The following is a 17,987-nucleotide window of genomic DNA, read 5'->3' as shown; positions in this document are numbered from 1 at the left end:
ATTTTAGTTTCTCGACGGTCCCAGTGATGCGAGCACTGTACCAAACCATCGCGGTAAAGAGAGCTGAGTTGCTAACGGTCGTGAACTCAGATGGAAGTGGTCAGCCGAGTTCATCTCCTGGATGTCAGGACGCCTCCCTTTGGAGTTCCAAACCAAAAGGAGACCCCGGGTTAGTCCAGGAAAGCTTGGGGATAACCTGATGCTGCCCAAGCTTCTTGTTACCCCCACGTGACACAGCAATACTTCTCATGGTGGAGGTTTCAGGCTGGCCTTCCATGTCAGAAACACCTCGCGCTGATGTCCCGCGTTCATGCAAAGTGATCCTTCGATAACTTTAGTTTAAGTTTCATGCATTGTTTTGTATCTGGTGGTTGGTATTTCAGGATCCACAGGTAGCCCTCTGATATGTTTACCACTCAGAATAAGTCAATCAGTCGTACCCTTCACTCTGATTGGTGGTTGCCTCCATCGCTCGTCTCAACCTCGCTTTTAGAACCAGCTCACCGATTGTTATTTTTCCAGTCATCACTACAGGTTGTTGATTTTGACAGTTTTCTCTTAGTTTCAGCAGGTCTAGAAGTCTTTTTCGTCCCACACCTGTCGCCCCCTGGTGGATATTAAATAGAATGCAGGTTTAGGGCAGTATCGGCTTCGTGTTTCAGAAACTGCGGCCCTCTTTTATACTGACTACATGACGACTCCCCTAAACTCCCTAGCAGACGACCCTGAGTCAGTGATAGTTGTTTTAAAATCTGACCAAAACAATCATGATTATTGATTTCTGCAATATAATTTCTCCTCTCTCGCTCGTCCCCTCTCCATCTTTGTCCATCTCTCTCGGTTCTAAAGCAGATTAGCAACGGCTTTTATAAAATAAAACAGCGAGCTTTAAACCTGTCTCTTGTGACGAGATTACCCCCCCCCCCCCCCCCCCCCGCCCCCCACTCTGCTCCTCTCTGACGAGATGTGATTGGACGGCATGAAAGGTGTCCACCGAGCGAGAGACATTCACACACACTCTCTCTCTCTTTAATCTCCTTTTTAAAGGGAGGAGGAGGTTATCATCCAGTTATTCTGGCTCACCGTCGGGCAGCGTTTCGCCTCCCGCTGATTGTTTGGACCAAATTTCTAGGCTCTTAAATGGATTGTCCCGTGTGATTAGTGTATTGGTGTGTGTGTGTGTGTGTGTGTGTGTGTGTGTGTGTGTGTGTCTGTGTGTGTGTGTGTGTGTGTGTGTGTGTGTGTGTGTGTGTGTGTGTGTGTGTGTAAATCTGTGCTCATACTACACAGTCACTCGACTTCTTCTGGGGACACAAAGTCAAAGCCTTAAAAACATTAACCATTAAATTTTAATCACTCAAACAGCCGTCGAGCTCAAACTCTGTGTTTGTTTGTTTATTAAGTCTCATTAACATGGTTTACTAAGCATCTATTTACAGGCTCTTATTACAAGGATGTTAATTAAAAACGTTAATCTGTACTTCAGCTGTTTAGCTTGCTGATGACGTCTTTTTTTTTTTTTTTTAGATTTTAGACCTTAAAATTGTTGGTCCGATGATCCTCTAAAAGTTTTACCTTTATGTGTACAGCGTGTCTTAGAGCAGTGCTTCACCAGTTAAAGAGGCGTACATATCCCAGCATCCATGGCTGTAGCTGAATAAGATCAGTGATGACAGATGAAGGAAAGGCGACCCCGTAAACGTGCGTTTTCAGGGCTGCGTCACACTTTAGGAGGTACAGCCTTGAGAGCGCGGTCGATGTGGACCCTGATCAGATGATCTGAGGGCCCGATCGCTGGAAAAGGTCTCGGGGAGGCGAGGGTGTGGCCACGTGGGGGCTCAGTCTGTTTGCTCCACTTCACTGTTTCAGTGTTTGTTTTGTTTAGTAAGTGAAACTCTCGAGGTTTCAGTTTTTTAAAGGTCAAGTTTAAGTTTTTAGTTTTAGATAACTACAATAACCTCGTGACCAATCATAAGAATTTCAAATGTTTCAAAGACTTATTGGAGTTCACAGCGTTCACCTTTCCTCGTAACCTCTACAGTTCTGTGCAGCACGCCGTTCATCATCTCCTGAATCCAACTCTGATCGATGGAAATCCATCCATGCCGATCAGAGCTCGATGCTCAAAGAGCCGCAGCTAAAAAATACAAAAATCTCAGTGAACGCAATATATAAAGAAGATGGCACACCTGAGGTTGCCAGCACAAATTATTTCATTTAAATAGAAAGAAAACGCAAATATAAGTTGAAGCCATCGTTCCAGCATCTTAATCCCATCCACAATCTACCGTCATTCCTTTAACACGTATATTTAAAATACAAAAAGTGTATCTTAGATTTATTTCATGGACTTTATTCTACTTCTTTATCTGAAAATGTACAAAAGCGACTGCAGTCATAAACTTTTAAAGCAATATTTGTGTTTGGCTCCTTGAATTGAGGCGATCAGAGTCCGATCCTTTGATTCAGATCTGTCGTGCCTACATGTGAACCCTGTGTTCCTGTGGGAACGTTTGCAGACCTAACCGTGTCTGGATAACATGTTGAACGTGTTTCTCTCTGTCTGCAGCGGGCGTCTGCTGGTCGGGACCTTCGTCGCTCTCTTCTTCAACCTGCTGACTTTACTGTCGGTCAGGAACAAACCATTCGCCTACGTCTCAGAAGGTACGTCCTGCCTCTTCATCGCAGTTAAACCAGTGCGTGTCCCCACCTGCTGTGTGTGTGTGTGTGTGTGTGTGTGTGTATTCATATCTTCGTGGGGTCCCCACAAGTTTGAAGGTATTTTTGAGACTCAAAATGTGGTTTTAGTGTCAGGGTTACAGTTGGGTTATGGTTAGGCTTAGGCTAAGGGTTAGGCATTTATTTTTCAAGTAGATGTCCTCACTAAGATAGCAAAACAAGAATGTGTGTATGCAGTTGCTATTGTTATCTCAACCCATCACTAAGATTTCTGTGAGACGTGTTATCTAAAGGTTTGGGGCATCATTTTGAAGCACATATCAAAAACGGACTGAGTTCTACCCAAACCTAATGGATTCAGAGCCTTTTACAAACAAGAGTGAAATGAATGTCTTTAGATTTGAAGCTTTAACCCTTTAAAGCCGGTCAGAGCAGCACGCTCCGTTTTGTGTAACTATTTTTAAATCCCTGTAGAACCTGAACCGTGTAAGCTAGCGCAATAATTTTTTTTGCATATGAAACCGGAGGAGTTGTACTTACATCTTATGCCATCAGCTTGTCCTCGGTCACGTTTTCCTTCCACATATAGCTTTGCAAAAATTGCATAAAAAGCGCTTGCAGGAACAAAAACGTAATATTCCAGAAAAACGCTTTGCTGATCCGATCAGCTGTCGTAACACTTCCCACAGTGAAACAGACGTCAGCGCGAACTATCGCATGTCCGCCATTACCTGTCCGAAACCGGAAGTGACGTCATTTTCGCGGAAAATGTAGTTTTTTACTTGTAGGCCTTAAAAGCCTATACTGGTGTTTTTTATACTGGTGCATAAAGTCATGTTTGACTTTATGCTTTTCTGAATAGTTTCTGGGATGCTTAGAACTCGAATTGCACTGCTGGAAATAGTTTATTTTGATGCACCTGCTGTTTTCTTTGCAAATTTGCATCATAGGATTGTTTTTTGTTTTTCCTGCAGTGTATAAAAATTGCTGTATCTCAAAAATAAAACTATGAAGGCACTCAAAATTAATTTCCTGTTGTTGTAAACTATTTTTTGCAACTTTTTTGTATTTAAAGTTTTGAGGGATAAACCTCTTAAATTTCTCTAATTAGAAATATATGTTAAAAAAAAAAACGATTTCAATATTTCAGTAGTTTGTTGCACTTTTTTGCAATTAATGTGGTTACTATGGATTTAATGCATAAATATTATTAAAATTTGGGCTATAACAGTTGTATTGATGTATAGCAGCTTGAAATGCTCCCAGAAGTGGCTCCGCAGCATGTAAAAATATAAAGTAAGCTCTGGCGGACTTGGTTCTATGGTAGGTCTTAAAGGGGTAACGCAGCTCCATGCTCCTGAAGGTTTCCTGAAGTCCCTTTTAAGAACATTTAAAAGCACCAGGAGTCGACTGGCCGTCCACCCACGTAGGATGCAGACTTCTGTGGAGGAGATGATCCCGCTCGCTCCCAGCGAACATCAGCTCAGCTCCACCGTCTCCAAACCATCGCCATCTCAGCGCCATCTTTAAACCTCCTCTTTCAGTCTTCCTGCTCACCTTCTGTCACAGCTCACCCCTGACACTCGTCTCCACCCGCTCCACCCTGCCTATAATAACTGGAATTAAAATTCTCCAGAGCAGAAAAAGGACTAATGTTGGAGTTGAAGTCCACCTGAGATTCGTAGCGATAACTGAACTTGAAAAATCTGATGGATGAAAAGGTAAAAATAAACCTCAGGTGTACACCTGTGCAGGGAGGAGGAGCCTAAAAGGTCCATAAACAACAAGCCACACAGCTTAGAGCCTTCTTTGCTCCCTTCATTCCTTCACTCCAGCCTCCTTTTCCCATCATTTCTCCTTAAAAATCCAAACCGTCATCATGTGGAGAAATAAAAAGATGGAAGGAGACCGACAGATCCTCTCCTCCTCTCCTTTCCTCTCATGTGTTCCCCTCGTCTCCTCTCCTCTCCGGCTGACTCACTGCATGAACAGTCTACCGATGAATGAGGTCAGAGTGTGTGTGTGTGTGTGTGTGTGTGTGTGTGTGTGTGTGTGTGTGTGTGTGCGTGCGTTCGTCAGCTGTCTGTTCTTGCGTTCAGAGCAGTCTCAACATCACTTAACATCTGACATTTTGGAACAGGAGGGGGATGAAGCTGCACACGCTCGCACACAAACACACACGGGCACTTAACTTTGCTGAAGCACACAATCTCTCACTCATTACACACACACACACACACACACACACACACACACACACACACACACACACACACACACACACACACACACACACACACGCACGCACACACACAGCATCTCTGATGGAGCGAGACTAAAAGTGCATTACGCAACCATGTTCCAGACTGTGGTAATGTAGTGTGCCAGGGGGCCATGCGAGCAGAAAGACATGCCAACACACACACACACACACACGGCGTCCTCGTGCACACGGATCATAAATAAGTCACTCCATTAAAATGTTTGTTTAGACTGACTCACCCTGCTAGCAAAACAAACAGAGCACACACACTCTCCCTCACACACACACACTCGGGGGTTGAGCAGGATGGGATGTGAAGGGCCTTTGACCCGACGCTGAGCCTTCGGGCCTCGCGGCGTCTTCAAACATTAAAGGTGGGACGGCGCAGCCGAGCGAGAGCGCTTATCTTTTTTTAAAGACGAGTGGGAGGTGTTTTTATCCCTCATCATGGAGGCGGCTACACCCTCCTCACTTTAAACACTGTAATCAGATTCCCCCCACCCCCGCCCACCCAACAACCAAAAAAGAAGTAGAAGAAAACTGCGATGTACAGTTTTGCAGGTTTGGGTGAGCGGGAGTCTGCGAGTGTCAGATCTATAGGATGGAGCTGACGGAGGCAGCTGTGGAGTGAAACAGCTGGGACCTTCATGCAGCACTGAGACAGAAACGTGTCCTCCACTCTCCATCTCGAGCTTCTCCGTTCCTCCACAACAAGCGTCATCGTGTCTGAAACTGTAACGCTGAAGGACCCGGGCCAGGACGCAGGCTGGGCGGAGTCTGTCACACCTGCTTCCTCTACAGCTGACTCAGAAAGAGATCCGATATGGTTTTCTATCATTTTGTTCATAAGCCCGACTCATCTCTGTCAGCTGAGCTCTGTTAATCGTCACTTTGAGCACTGAGTACCTGCAGCGGTAAATCTCGTAGCTCGGCTGTGTTCAGCGACAAAATCAAAGCCTGTAGTGAAAAGATGCAGGAGCAGAAACAGGAAACAATTTTATGAGCAGAAAATATTCCTACAGCTGGGGTCATACGTGTGCGGTGAGCACATAAGTATAAAAAACGTTGTTCCTTTAATCTTCACTCTGATCTAAACATGAACTTTAATAATACAGAATCTTATACTTAAAATATTACATAAAATAATACCCTTGTAAAAGTATAAATTACAAAGTTGAGTATTTGATGTATTTCCAGAAAACCATGGCACCATAGCACAGAAGTATTCGAGTAAATGTAATAAGTTACCTTCCAGCACCGCCCATGCTCTTATCCAATGAGAACTGTAAGATTAATGTGGCGCAGGTGAGAGGGTCTGCGATCAGTGTTGATGATCCGACCAATCACGTTTGTATTCAGGCAGAGGCGTTAAATACAGGAGTGACATCATGAAGGGCTCGAAGGGCAGAAACCACATTTTCCAAAACAGAAAAGTTTAAAAAAAGAAGAAAGTCAACTCAGTCTAACCTCCGAGGACCTGGCTCCTCATATGTGGACATCACATTTTTGTCAGAAACAAAAATCAGGCAACTCTTTGTTTTTACATTCATCAGGTCGCAGTCAGCCCAAATAGCAAAGATTAAAAATGCCATCAAAGAGTTAGGAGGTTAAAAATAACCTTCCTTTGGTTTTAAATGGGACACTGACCCCAGTTTCCTCGTGTTTGATCTGAACAGTTTAACAAGTGCAGCCATCAACGAGCCGGGCTCATCGTGTCCGTGCACCGCTCCACCACCGCTCCACCCTCAGACAGGCTGCGTGTGGTTTTTGTTGCTGTATTAAACCGATCTTTCTCTCTCCTCAGCGGCTAGCAGCAGTTGGCTTCAGGAGCATGTGGCAGATTTAAGTCGAAGGTAAGGACGCTTCCTCGCTCTGCTTACACTCACACACACACATCCATCCTGTATGTTACACCCTGTGTGTGCCCAGGTGTATGGCCTCTGGGGTCAAAGGTTAGCCTCATTGATTTGTCTTCTCAGAAACAGCTGTTAGATCAGTTTCTGTCTGCAGAGGCGAGGCAGCAGGGGGCTGAATATCCCCCCGCTGACAGTTTCTGGTCACCTGATATTTGTGGTTGGAAGCTGAGACTTTGCACCAGAGCAGAGTTTGTCTTAAATTCTGTTGATCCGGAGGATCAACGCCCAGAAGAACTGCAGACGTTTTCCTTGGTCAGGAAGGAAAAGCCTCCGAAGCTACGCCACTGATGCTGCGTTAGTTCAGTGAATATTATCATAACCGCGAGTCTTTCTGAGGCCGATCGATGGTTGGTTTAAGAGAACGAGACGTCAGCAACAACAGGCACGACTCTTCTGCAGCATCATCAAACCCCTACACCCGTCACTCTCAGCCTGGGTCGTGGCCGACCCGGGGAAACAGCCACACTGATCCGTCCGTTTGAACTGGAGGAATTTGGACGTTTTGAGTCTCAGCGGCGCCGCAGTGTTTGATTTTTAGAGCTGAGGGAGAATTGAGAGTTGGACAATGGCTGATGACCTCAGGAAGTGACATTAAGCAAATGAAAGCGAAATAAGGCGTCAGTGACGCAGACACACAGACTGGCCGATGACCCTCTGACAGCCACACGTCTCCAGGAAAAAGTTTGTGTTCCCCGAGTGGTTGGCGAGTCGTTGCTGGCTGATGAAATCAGTCCAAACCCAGTGACTGCCAATGAGAACAAAGGTTGCTCTTTACATACGTGTGAGAGGCGGCAAATAAGCAAGCGAGTAGCCAAGACTGTCCACTAGGTGGCAGTCGGGTGACGCACGATGTGCTTTATATGTGGGCGGGGCTTATTATCCAGCAGGTGAGGTAAACGTTGATTATTTTTAACAGTGAATCGTGCAAAGCTGCTGCAGTCGAATCCAAAAATAGAAACATGGAATCAGAAATTTGAAATGCTTCCCAGAATTCAGCTTCCTTATGTCAAGTTATGCAATCAAAGCATGAAGCATTAATCGGTGTTTGATAATTGTGTCGTCGCGTCTGATGAAACACCAAAGGCAACTTCCCGTGTGCAACCTGTCGACCGGCTCTGAAGCCTCTGCTGCTCCTGTGATAAATATTCCATGCTGCTGCATCGCTCCGGCATCCGAAGTGGGTGAAATATACGATGTCTGCACACACACGCACACACACACACACACGCTGAGAGTCAGCGGCTCAGTCGGCGCGGGTTACTCAGGGTGACAGCCTGGAGAGTTGTGCAACAGAACTGCGCTGTGATTGGCTGAGAGGGCAGAAGTGAACAGGACGTCCCAGCCTAGTTTCCACTCTTTGACTGCGTGTGGGAGAGACACACACAGAGATGCTGTGTGTGTGTTACTGTGTGTGTGTTATCACAGCCTGTCCCCACTTAACCCCAGCATGGTCTGAGGGCCAACTGGGTTATATAAAGCCTGCTGCTCGGTCAGCCTCACCAGCCAGAAGCCTGAGCTCTGTGCATGTGTGTGTGCGTGCGTGTGTGTGTGCGTGCGTGTGTGTGTGCGCGTGTGTGTGCGTGTGTGTGTGTGCGTGCGTGTGTGTGTATGCGTGTGCGTGCGCGTGTGTGTGTGTGCGTGCGTGCGTGTGTGCGTGCGCGTGTGTGTGCGTGTGTGTGTGTGTGTGCGTGTGCGTGTGTGTGTATGCGTGTGTGTGCGTGTGTGTGTGTGTGTGTGCGTGCGTGTGTGTGTATGCGTGTGCGTGCGCGTGTGTGTGTGCGTGCGTGCGTGTGTGCGTGCGCGTGTGTGTGCGTGTGTGTGTGTGTGTGTGTGCGTGCGTGTGTGTGTATGCGTGTGCGTGCGCGTGTGTGTGTGCGCGTGTGCGTGTGCGTGTGTGTGCGTGTGTGTGTGTGTAAGTTGCCACCGGGGAGGAGAGAGACAGAGGAAGTAAAAAACGTGCAGATTTGGATTAACAAGCCCTGATCCTGCTCGTCCGGTTACTTCCAAGCATCGCTGCACCGTCTTCAGTTTTTTTTAAATAGTAACTTTATTTATAGCACATTTGTCTACGTTTACATACAGAGATGAGAAATTCTTTATTATGTCTGGATTTGTGCGTTTGTTACGGCAGACATGATGAAGAGTCACAACAACATCTGGCAGATGTGTCTTCCTGCGTCTGCGCTCAGGGCAGCTCCTGTGTGTTAGAGGAGGAGCAGGAGGTGGTCGGGATTATCCATGATGGACACTGTTTCTTGGTGACCTCCAATCCCAGAGCCCGACTTCCTGATCAGTTTATCCCATCTGCTGGAGGCTGCAGCTCGATGCTGCTCCCCCATCTTACTGCAGAAATCCACTGTGGTGCTTTCCCTGGAAGCAGAGCCTGCTCGGATCCTTCTCGTATCCAGCCTCTGCACTGGTCTTGCAGCTTGGCCTGTTATCAATGTGGACGCCCAGGTACGCGCACTCTTGGACCTCCCTGACATCCTGTCCCAGACGGCAGCTGTGTAGCCGTCCTCTCACCATCTCTGCTGCTATCACATGCAGGAGCAGATCTGTCCTCCTCCTCCTGAACATCACTAACACATCCAGAGTGTTTCTGACCTCAAAGTGTCGAAGGTGAGCAGGAATGGAGACGTTATCGCCTCCTGAGGTGTTTCCTGCAGCTTCTCTCTCAGTAGCAGCTGCTGAATCGTGTCAATGCACGTGAGGAACCAGAGGAGGCGTTTCTAACCGTGCATGCAGAGGACTGCATCAGCCACCCCCAGATTCAGTCTGCGTGCAAACCTCTCAGGGTCAAGGGAGGTTCTACCTGTGCTCTCAGGTGGGCGGAGACTAGTCTCTGCATCACCTTGATAACATGATGGATGGTTGACCTCTGATGGAGGCGACTTGTTGGTCACAGGAGACGTGATTGTGCCACGGAGGTCACGGAGTCCCACGCCTTTTTCTGCCCGTGCAGGCAGGACGTCTGACCACAGTCAAAATCATTCGACACTTAGAAATCTCTACCAACTTAACTCAGTTGGTAATTTAATTTTCTCTTTATTTTCTTTTTTCCATCTAAATTGATTGGCCTGGAGAAGGCCAGCACAAAGATGATTGGACTAGACTAGTGATGTCACAATGAGCTTAGATTAGCCCCCAAACACCTGGGCAGCAGACAGATGTGTGACTGCAGATGTTCATCGTTGAACGTCTGTATGAGCTGAAGTCTTTACACATATTTAATTGTTTGCCTTGCAGATCATGTGATGTTTACATTGAGCTGCTGTGTTGTGTCATATTTCAGGTTATTGTATGCAGGACTCCTTTTGCATTGAAGTAAAAAACACTTGCTGTATCACTGAGCGTCTTCTTCTCTCTCTTTTTTTAAACTGGCGTTTTTTTCTAATGACGATGTGAAAATATTGTGACAGCGCGAGAGCGGTTGCCCGTAGCGTTGTTTTCACTCGCAGCAGGCGTCTGTGTTCAGAGGAGAAGCTCTAAAAAGCCACAGCGGAGTACCTGCTCAGCAGCAAACAGACACGGCTCAGTCAGACGCTCGCTGCTGAACACGGAGAAGCTTTTAGCGGCTCGAAATGCAGACGTTTCCCTCGGGAGCCGTCGGGCCGTAGCTCCCGGATCTGAGACGTGTCGCAAACAGAGAAGTGTTTCTGACGGCCAGCAGGGGGCAGTCACACTGGCTCCAATAACGCTTCACCTTGCATGAATTTTACCTTTCCTGATGCCTTTATGTGCTCACAGGCTGGATGTAAATTATTGTTTCATATTCAGGAAGCAGGGAGGAGTCTGTACTCCTCCCTGCTTCCTGAATTCCACGGGTCCGTCACAGTTCACTGTGAACTCGAGTCAGGCTGCAGGGAGCTGAATATCTGCACACCTGATATTTGTGGGTGGAAGCTGAGACTGGAAACCAGTTTGTCTTAAATTGTGTTGATCTGGAGTTTTTTTCCTGCAGATGTTTTCTGGAACTAGGCCGGGATGCTAAAAGCGTAGCCACGGGAACGACGTTATTTATAAACAAACTGCAGTGTAGAAATTAGAGATGGCACGATGCCACTTTGTTACTTTGAAATGCCGTTTTGGTAGCCAGGCTTCAAATGCTCAACCAGACCGCCGACAGGTCTCGCACGCCACAGCCGCTCTATCACGTGACGCATACTGCTCCGACGTGCTAACGTTATGAGCTGAATTACGCCGTGTCGCTAGTTTTGGGAGGTGCTTTGGTGATATTGAATGGGTCAGATTAGATTTTTTTATGTCTCTCCGATATCCAATCCAGTAATCTAGGTCAGTATCGGACCGATGCGTGATATCGGTCCATCCCTAGTAGAAATGAAACATGTCCGTACATGTCGATCGTAATTCCCTGCAGCTCCATCAGAACCTCTGACAGAGATTCAAACCTGCATCACACTCAGCGTGAGTCAAGGATGCTGCTGAATGATGCACGAGGTGGTAAAAGCATTAAAGGGTTATCTACGAATGTCCACTAGTGACCGGCTACAAAGTGTACGCAACAAGTTAATTGGTTTAAACGTGGACGGGCTTTAGAGGATTATCCCAGGTGTGCTCAGTGGTTAATGAGGTGTCAGGTGTTCCTCAGATGGTATCAGTGAAAACGCCAAGTTCAAAGCTTCAGCGCTGGACCGCGTGCATTTATACCGACTCCGTTGTCGTTGTTTCAAATAAACAATCATTTGTCTCCAATGGGCGTGAACGACTTCAACCAGCAGCAACTTTAAATGTGATTGGTCCCCTAAGCAGATCGCTGCATGCTTCGGACGGCGCTTCAGTCGAGCCCGCGTTCAGCCTGGAGAGTTCACAGTGATCGAGTAGTCGTGGTCCTGCCTCCTGCAGCGCTGTGTCCAGGCTCCGCCCCTTACCTAAACTGGAGTTTTCCCACAGGTTAACGGGTTGCAGTTTGGGCGTTTGTCTTCTTGTTATCGGGTTCGTTGTGGAGCCGGGAGAGCGCCACGGAGTATCAAGAGTTCGTTTGTGACTTTGCTTAAATCCTGCAGCCGCTCTGGATGAGCACACACAAGGTCACATGTCAAATTATATCAATGCATCAGCGGGGATTATGGGATCGCTGGGATTGTCAGGCTCATCCTCGACACTCTGAGTCTCGCCTCCTTTTTGTCTTTTGCTCTTTCCAGTCCAACACTAAAGACAGGAAGTCTCACAGTGTGCAGACTCAGTTTTTCACTGAATGTCAGATTAAAGAGCCCGGAGCTTTCCTTCAGTAACAAGATCAGATGGTCATTTTGTTTCGTCTGTGCCTCAGTTTTACGTAAATTAAAGGAAAAAACTCTCCAAACATCCATTTTTTTCTTTAATTAAATGATCCTGATGAATCTTTGCAATCTTAAAGCTACGAGCAGTGACGATGATGATGAGGAAGACACCTAAGACACCTTTTATGTCCCCGCAAAGGTCCTGCGGGGACATAAAAGCACCTCCTAAGCCTGGCGAGGGGAACCCAGCAGCTCCCGTGTCGTGAATCATCGCTCAGGTTTCCTCGCCGCGGCTCAGATATGAACGCGGAGCGTCCTCCGGTGAATCACAACATGTGCTCGAGTATCCCGCTAACATCGCCGCGTCCTGCCCGGCCCTCGATTATTCACCGTCCGAGGAGCCGCCGCAGGATCTGATGACGCCGTCAGCTGACCTTGAAGACATTAAAGGAGGAGCGCGTGCATTTCTGTTGTTGCTGCTAAACATGTGATGTCCCCCCCCCCCTCGTCTGTTCCTCCAGCTCCGCCCGTGGCGAGCACACGCCTCTCTGAATGACATGTTTGACGTTAATTACGTGTTGACATGCGTGTCTCTGCGTTCTTTCTAATCATCATCTAATGATACACGCCCAGGCAGCGGCGGCAGAGTGCGGCCATGTGACATATTCAGTCTCACCAGGGGCGCGAGGTCTTTTTGCTGCGTTTCATGTTATGGATTTTGGTTGTTGGCACTGTGGGCCCTCCGTAGAGGTGCTCTTTTAGGCTTTGGGGCAGGATTAGGACGGAGGATGTCCTTTTCTTCTGCCACAGCTGGAACAGCAGGATTTTTGGCAGCGTGTCCTGAGGCCAACGTTTCTCTTTAGCTGTTTATAAAATGACGGCGAGCCCGTCCACAGGCTGCGTTCGATCTTCGTCTATGGACGAGGCGTCATCGATGGGCGGTCCTCTCTGACCTCTTTCAGTCGAGTCTTCTCAGGCCGAACATCCGGCGCCACGCCGCTGTCTCTGAACCGCGACGTGTGGCGCTCCACTGGGACACCATCCCGCCACCGCATGTCACGCCGCGTTGCATCACGTCACGCTGTCACATCACATTAGGTCCTGTCACATGCATCGTTTCCTGCTGAAGTGCCTTTGAGCAAGAAACCGAAACTTTCCACAGCTCCACAGGTGCTGTTTTTTACGCTAGCGCGACCTTTGACCTCAGCTGAGAGGAACAATAAAGGTCGAGGGGTCAAACTGTTCCTGTGGTCGACTTTCATCGCACACCTTTATTATATTTGTTACTACTTCTTCTTTATTATTATTATTATTATTATTATCCAACCAGCAGCAAATAATGAGCATGTATCTGTATAAATATTAATATCTGCTGTTGTCTGATACATGTGACTGTATTTAATAAACCATTTTAAATTCTTTTTGATATTTCACTGTATTATTATCATTTATCAGGGTTTTCTTTTGTACTGTGGGATAAACTATATTTCATCTTCAGTGCCTATTTCCTCGTCCTTCTGATGATCATGGAGTCGGGATCGCTGCTTCTTGGAGCAGGTCCTTAGCGTTTAACTCCCGGGATCGTTTAGATCAGCGTCCCCGTCGGCTCCTCCCACATTAAACCATTTGCTGCTGTTGGCATGAACTGAGAGGGAGTTTTTTGTGTGACGGCTCTTCTCCGATGCTCAGGCAGGATGTGCGGGAGCTCGGTCGGAGCTTAAACTAACATGAAACAAAACAAGAATGATCCCATCAGGTCCAGTTCAAATCCCCCTAAAGTCCATTATGATGGCGTGATCGGGTTAAAGGCCTAAACCTGAAGACAAATATAAACACCGGAGGATTCAGGGCTCTGCCTCCCAGAGACGCTGCTGGGTTTCAGGAATTCCAGATACTATGAAACTATGAAGTCAGTTTAAATTCATACCTTTGCGCACCTGTTACCTGTTTGACGCCAGAAAGACTTGAGAGCACACAGACTCAGAGGTGCGAGAATTTGACATTTTATTAACAAGTTGAACCTGCTGCTGTGTCTGCGATGAGCCAATGAGGTGAGGGTGTCCTGTTAACCCTGTGAGGTCATCAGTCGAGAACCCCTCAGGTGTGTTCACACCTATTTTTGCACAGTCTGATTTTGTGCAGCGAAGCCGACGGGCGCAAACGTGAACAGAAGCAAATCCAACCACAGATTTTAACTTCGGCAGAAAGTTTTCACGTGAGCAGCTGGCGAGACGTGGAGGAGGAGTTATTAATGCTGAGGCTGAGTGATTCATGGATCAATAGGTCTCCTGGTTCATCTGACGCCTCCGGGACGCATCGTACGTGATGTTTACAGTTTTGTTTTTTTTAATTCGCTCGCTGCACGACCAATGAGCTCGTGCGACGGGGAGGTGACTGTCACACATCCGTCCTTGCACAGTTGATAACGTTGCTGCTCCTCCGAGTGTTGGTCTGATTTTAATGACAGTTTCATTCACAACGATCACCAAACAAGTCTCCAAACAGGCTGCTCGGCTCTGCTTTGCATCTTCACCAAGTTTAAGGGCAGCTTACTTTAAAACTACAATTTCATTATAATCATAAAGAACATGCACGTGAGCATAACTGCACTTATTTTTAATAATATACAGTTAGAAAAAAAATTATAAATCAAAACTAGGATGTAGGAAACATACGTAAAGGAAGCTTCCTTAGGAAGTGACCTGTTTCATGTTTCGTCGTATTTTAATCATTTTTATGTTTTATTGACGCTGGAGGAGCTTTTGGAGTTTGTTCAGTGGGAGAATGTGGAGGTGATCATGTGCACTAATCCTGTTTCTGTTTGTTTCCCTGTGTGTGTCTGTGTGTAGTTTGTGTGGCATCGTTCCAGGCCTGAGCAGCGTGCTGCTGCCTCGCATGAACCCCTTTGTCCTGATCAACATGGCGGGAGCTCTGTCCCTGTGCATCACCTACATGCTCATCGAAATCAAGTAAGAATTTAATCTGCGTGGATGTAAATCCCCACGTTCACGCTCGTCCACGATCTGTTTAACCAGCCCGAGTTTGTTCAGCTGATGCCGTTTCCATCCCTGCTTCCCTTTTATATCTTCAGCTGTGCTGAGCTTAGAGCGGCAAACGTGCACAGATGAAAATGTCGACCAGCTTCAACGAATAACATGAATATTGTCATTTATTCCTCTGAAGTCTTCCTCAGAGTGAACTGTGCGCTTGTATCGGCTCATTTACAGACTGGATTATATCAGGATCTGTGGTGGTGACAGTGATGTCGTTTATTTATTTTAGAAAAGTGGAAATCTTCTTTATGTTTGATGAACCATTTCTTCTCTCGTGTCCGTGATCTGTGTGCTCAGCAACTTCAACGCGGTGGACACGGCGTCTGCGGTCGCCATCGCCCTCATGACCTTCGGCACCATGTATCCCATGAGCGTGTACAGCGGCAAAGTGCTGCTGCAGGTGAGACAGACGGGACAGTGCGCTCCCCTTTGGCCTTTAACCCCAAAATATGATGCAGGTATGGAAGCCACGTGATCATGATTATTAACCACCTCTCGCCCACAGACCACGCCCTCCCACATCATCGGGCAGCTGGACAAGCTTCTGAGAGAGGTGAGAGCCGGCGCTTTATCGCAGCGTTACTGCAACATCAGGAAGTGTTTCTACTGCTTAGTTTTATCCCAGAATTCATCATAACCAGAGTTTAAAATCCAAACATAAACTGGATCCACCAATCAAATTCTCCCTGCGAGGCTTCATACATCACTTACATTGAGTCCAGATTGTTGCATAAAACTGTCACTTTTGGCATTTAAGATCAAATTTCAAGCGCAAATGTAACTGTTGACGTATCGATCGGGTGTCCAGCACACTGCACCATTAAACTGTGCAGAAACTCCAAATTTCAAACCTCTGCAGCTGACCGGCCGCCTCGGGGCCGACTGCGATTTCACCGACGCTCAGGATCTCGACTTCGTTCACAGTCAATCCAAACCACGAAGTAGCAGATTACTGACTGGGCGGATCATTTCACAGCTTCCGTTTTCAGCTTCCTGTCGTACGATGGCGTTCGTCTCCGCCCATCAGGGACTCACAACATGAACTTTAGTTAAAGAGAGTTAACGAGTCCTGAGCTAACCCTCCAAACATGGCTGCTGTTCATGTTTCCTTCATTCACGTTAACGGTGACGGCAGCTTGGTTTCTGAGTCCTTCAGACACAACACGAGGTCAACGTCAGACGGAAACCAGCGAGCAAACGCCGTAAACCACGTTAAACTTTATTAGGAACAGCTGAGAGAACAGCACACTGACTGATTATGATTGGCTATTTGTGCCTTCTTGTGTCCAATCAGGTGTCGACTCTGGACGGGGTGCTGGAGGTCCGAAACGAGCACTTCTGGACTGTTGGCTTTGGATGTCTGGTGAGTGACAGAGGCCGACGGAGAAACTCTGGATTAACTTATCCAGTTAATCATGGCGTCGGATCGCTGGCGTTAGAATCAGTGAAGCCCCATAAGGAAAACGTATCCTGGGCTGAGCCTGAGTGCAGCTCTGCAGACTCGTAGTAAATAAATAAGTGAGGTCTCTCAGGGTCTGCTGATCAGTTCCTCTCTGACGGTTCTTCCTCTTCCTGTTGAGTTTGTCCCGTCTCCCTCCTCCGTCCGCTCCTCCGTCATTCGTCGGATTAGAGCGATGATCTGCAGGGATTTGTTCAACGAGACAAAAAGAAGGAACGACTCATTCATGCGGAGACTTGGCTCCCCCCTCCTCTCCCTCTCTGTTTTTTGGGGGTGCGTTGTTGTTGTTGTTGTTGTTGTTTGTGTTGCTGTCGTCGCAACGCAAACAAACCCAGCTGGCTTTCAGGGCGGGACGCACACAGAGAGGAGCGCACACACCGACAGTCTCCTCTGCCGGGCTCAGATGCTCATTATAATTTATGGATAATTTAACCGTGCTGCTGTTGAGCCTGAAGGTTCACACGAGGAGAACTTCCTGTCCACTTCCTGCGTTTTTTTAACGTCCTAAAAACAAAGTGAGGAAGTAAAAGTGAAGCTGTCGCTAATGAAAAACAACAAAGTTCAAACAGGGATAAAATAGTTCATCTGCACTTCATGAGTCAGCTTTCAGTTCTGCTTTATAGCTTATTATCTTAAATTAGCAGCTTTCCTGTTGGAGTTTTGTACTGAGACGCTAACATAAGGCTAGCACAGTTTCATATCACTCGGCTCATACATGTTAATAAAACCAAAACACAACGTTTAGTCAAATTTATCCACCCTGCAGCGCCCTCGAGACTTCAGTGAACACACCCATTGGTTCCGGTGGTTTAGATGGGTGGAGTGGTTGGGTCAGGTGGGGCGATGGGGTGGGAGGGGTGGGTGCTTTGAGCCTGTCAAGGTTTAAATTTGGTTGAAATCGGCGACTTCAGGTTGAGTTTAGACTTCTTCTTGGATCTCCTGTAAACGAAGAGCTGCGAGGCACGGAGGCGTTTTCCAGCCGAGGCTCATGTCTGTGGGGTTAAAGATGACATCACCACAGTATCCATGGTTACAGGCCAAACCTTCTGTGTTAGGCGTGTGTCTGCTGAAAGCTCCTCTCTGGTATGAAGGATGAAGGCCGCCGTTCCTCTGCCTGCCTCCGGGTGGCGCAGCGCCCGTGTTTACCTCGCCCTGATGCTGTTTTTATTGTTTGTATTCGTGTTGTCGATGCCGCCGCCCCTCGTGTTGTCGTTTGTGATGCTGCTGCAGTTACACAACTGTTGGTTGTTGGCCCACTGCTAACAAAGCAGCTGTCCAAACTGATTTGACCCCCTGACTGCACTTCTGCCCCATGGGGCGATTTGCTCTGCATGTGTGTGTGCGTGTGTGTGTGTGTGCGCGCGTGTGTGTGTGTGT

At 47.4% G+C, this 17,987-nt stretch overlaps 1 protein-coding gene across 2 annotated transcripts in view; it reads left to right on the top strand.

Moving 5' to 3' along the window:
• The window catches only part of slc30a6 (solute carrier family 30 member 6), a 61,904-nt gene that overhangs the window by 42,382 nt on the left and 1,535 nt on the right, over positions 1-17,987 (top strand). For both annotated transcript variants that reach the window (XM_014411834.3, XM_076891402.1), the window contains 6 exons: positions 2,570-2,664; positions 6,747-6,795; positions 14,948-15,067; positions 15,449-15,551; positions 15,657-15,704; positions 16,446-16,514. In XM_014411834.3, the coding sequence (XP_014267320.1) occupies positions 2,570-2,664; positions 6,747-6,795; positions 14,948-15,067; positions 15,449-15,551; positions 15,657-15,704; positions 16,446-16,514 (484 nt within the window). The remainder of the gene's footprint in view (positions 1-2,569; positions 2,665-6,746; positions 6,796-14,947; positions 15,068-15,448; positions 15,552-15,656; positions 15,705-16,445; positions 16,515-17,987) is intronic.

This window comes from Maylandia zebra, linkage group LG13, assembly GCF_041146795.1.
Source record: "Maylandia zebra isolate NMK-2024a linkage group LG13, Mzebra_GT3a, whole genome shotgun sequence".
NCBI lineage: Eukaryota > Metazoa > Chordata > Actinopteri > Cichliformes > Cichlidae > Maylandia > Maylandia zebra.
This window is presented reverse-complemented; position numbering and strand designations above follow the sequence as displayed.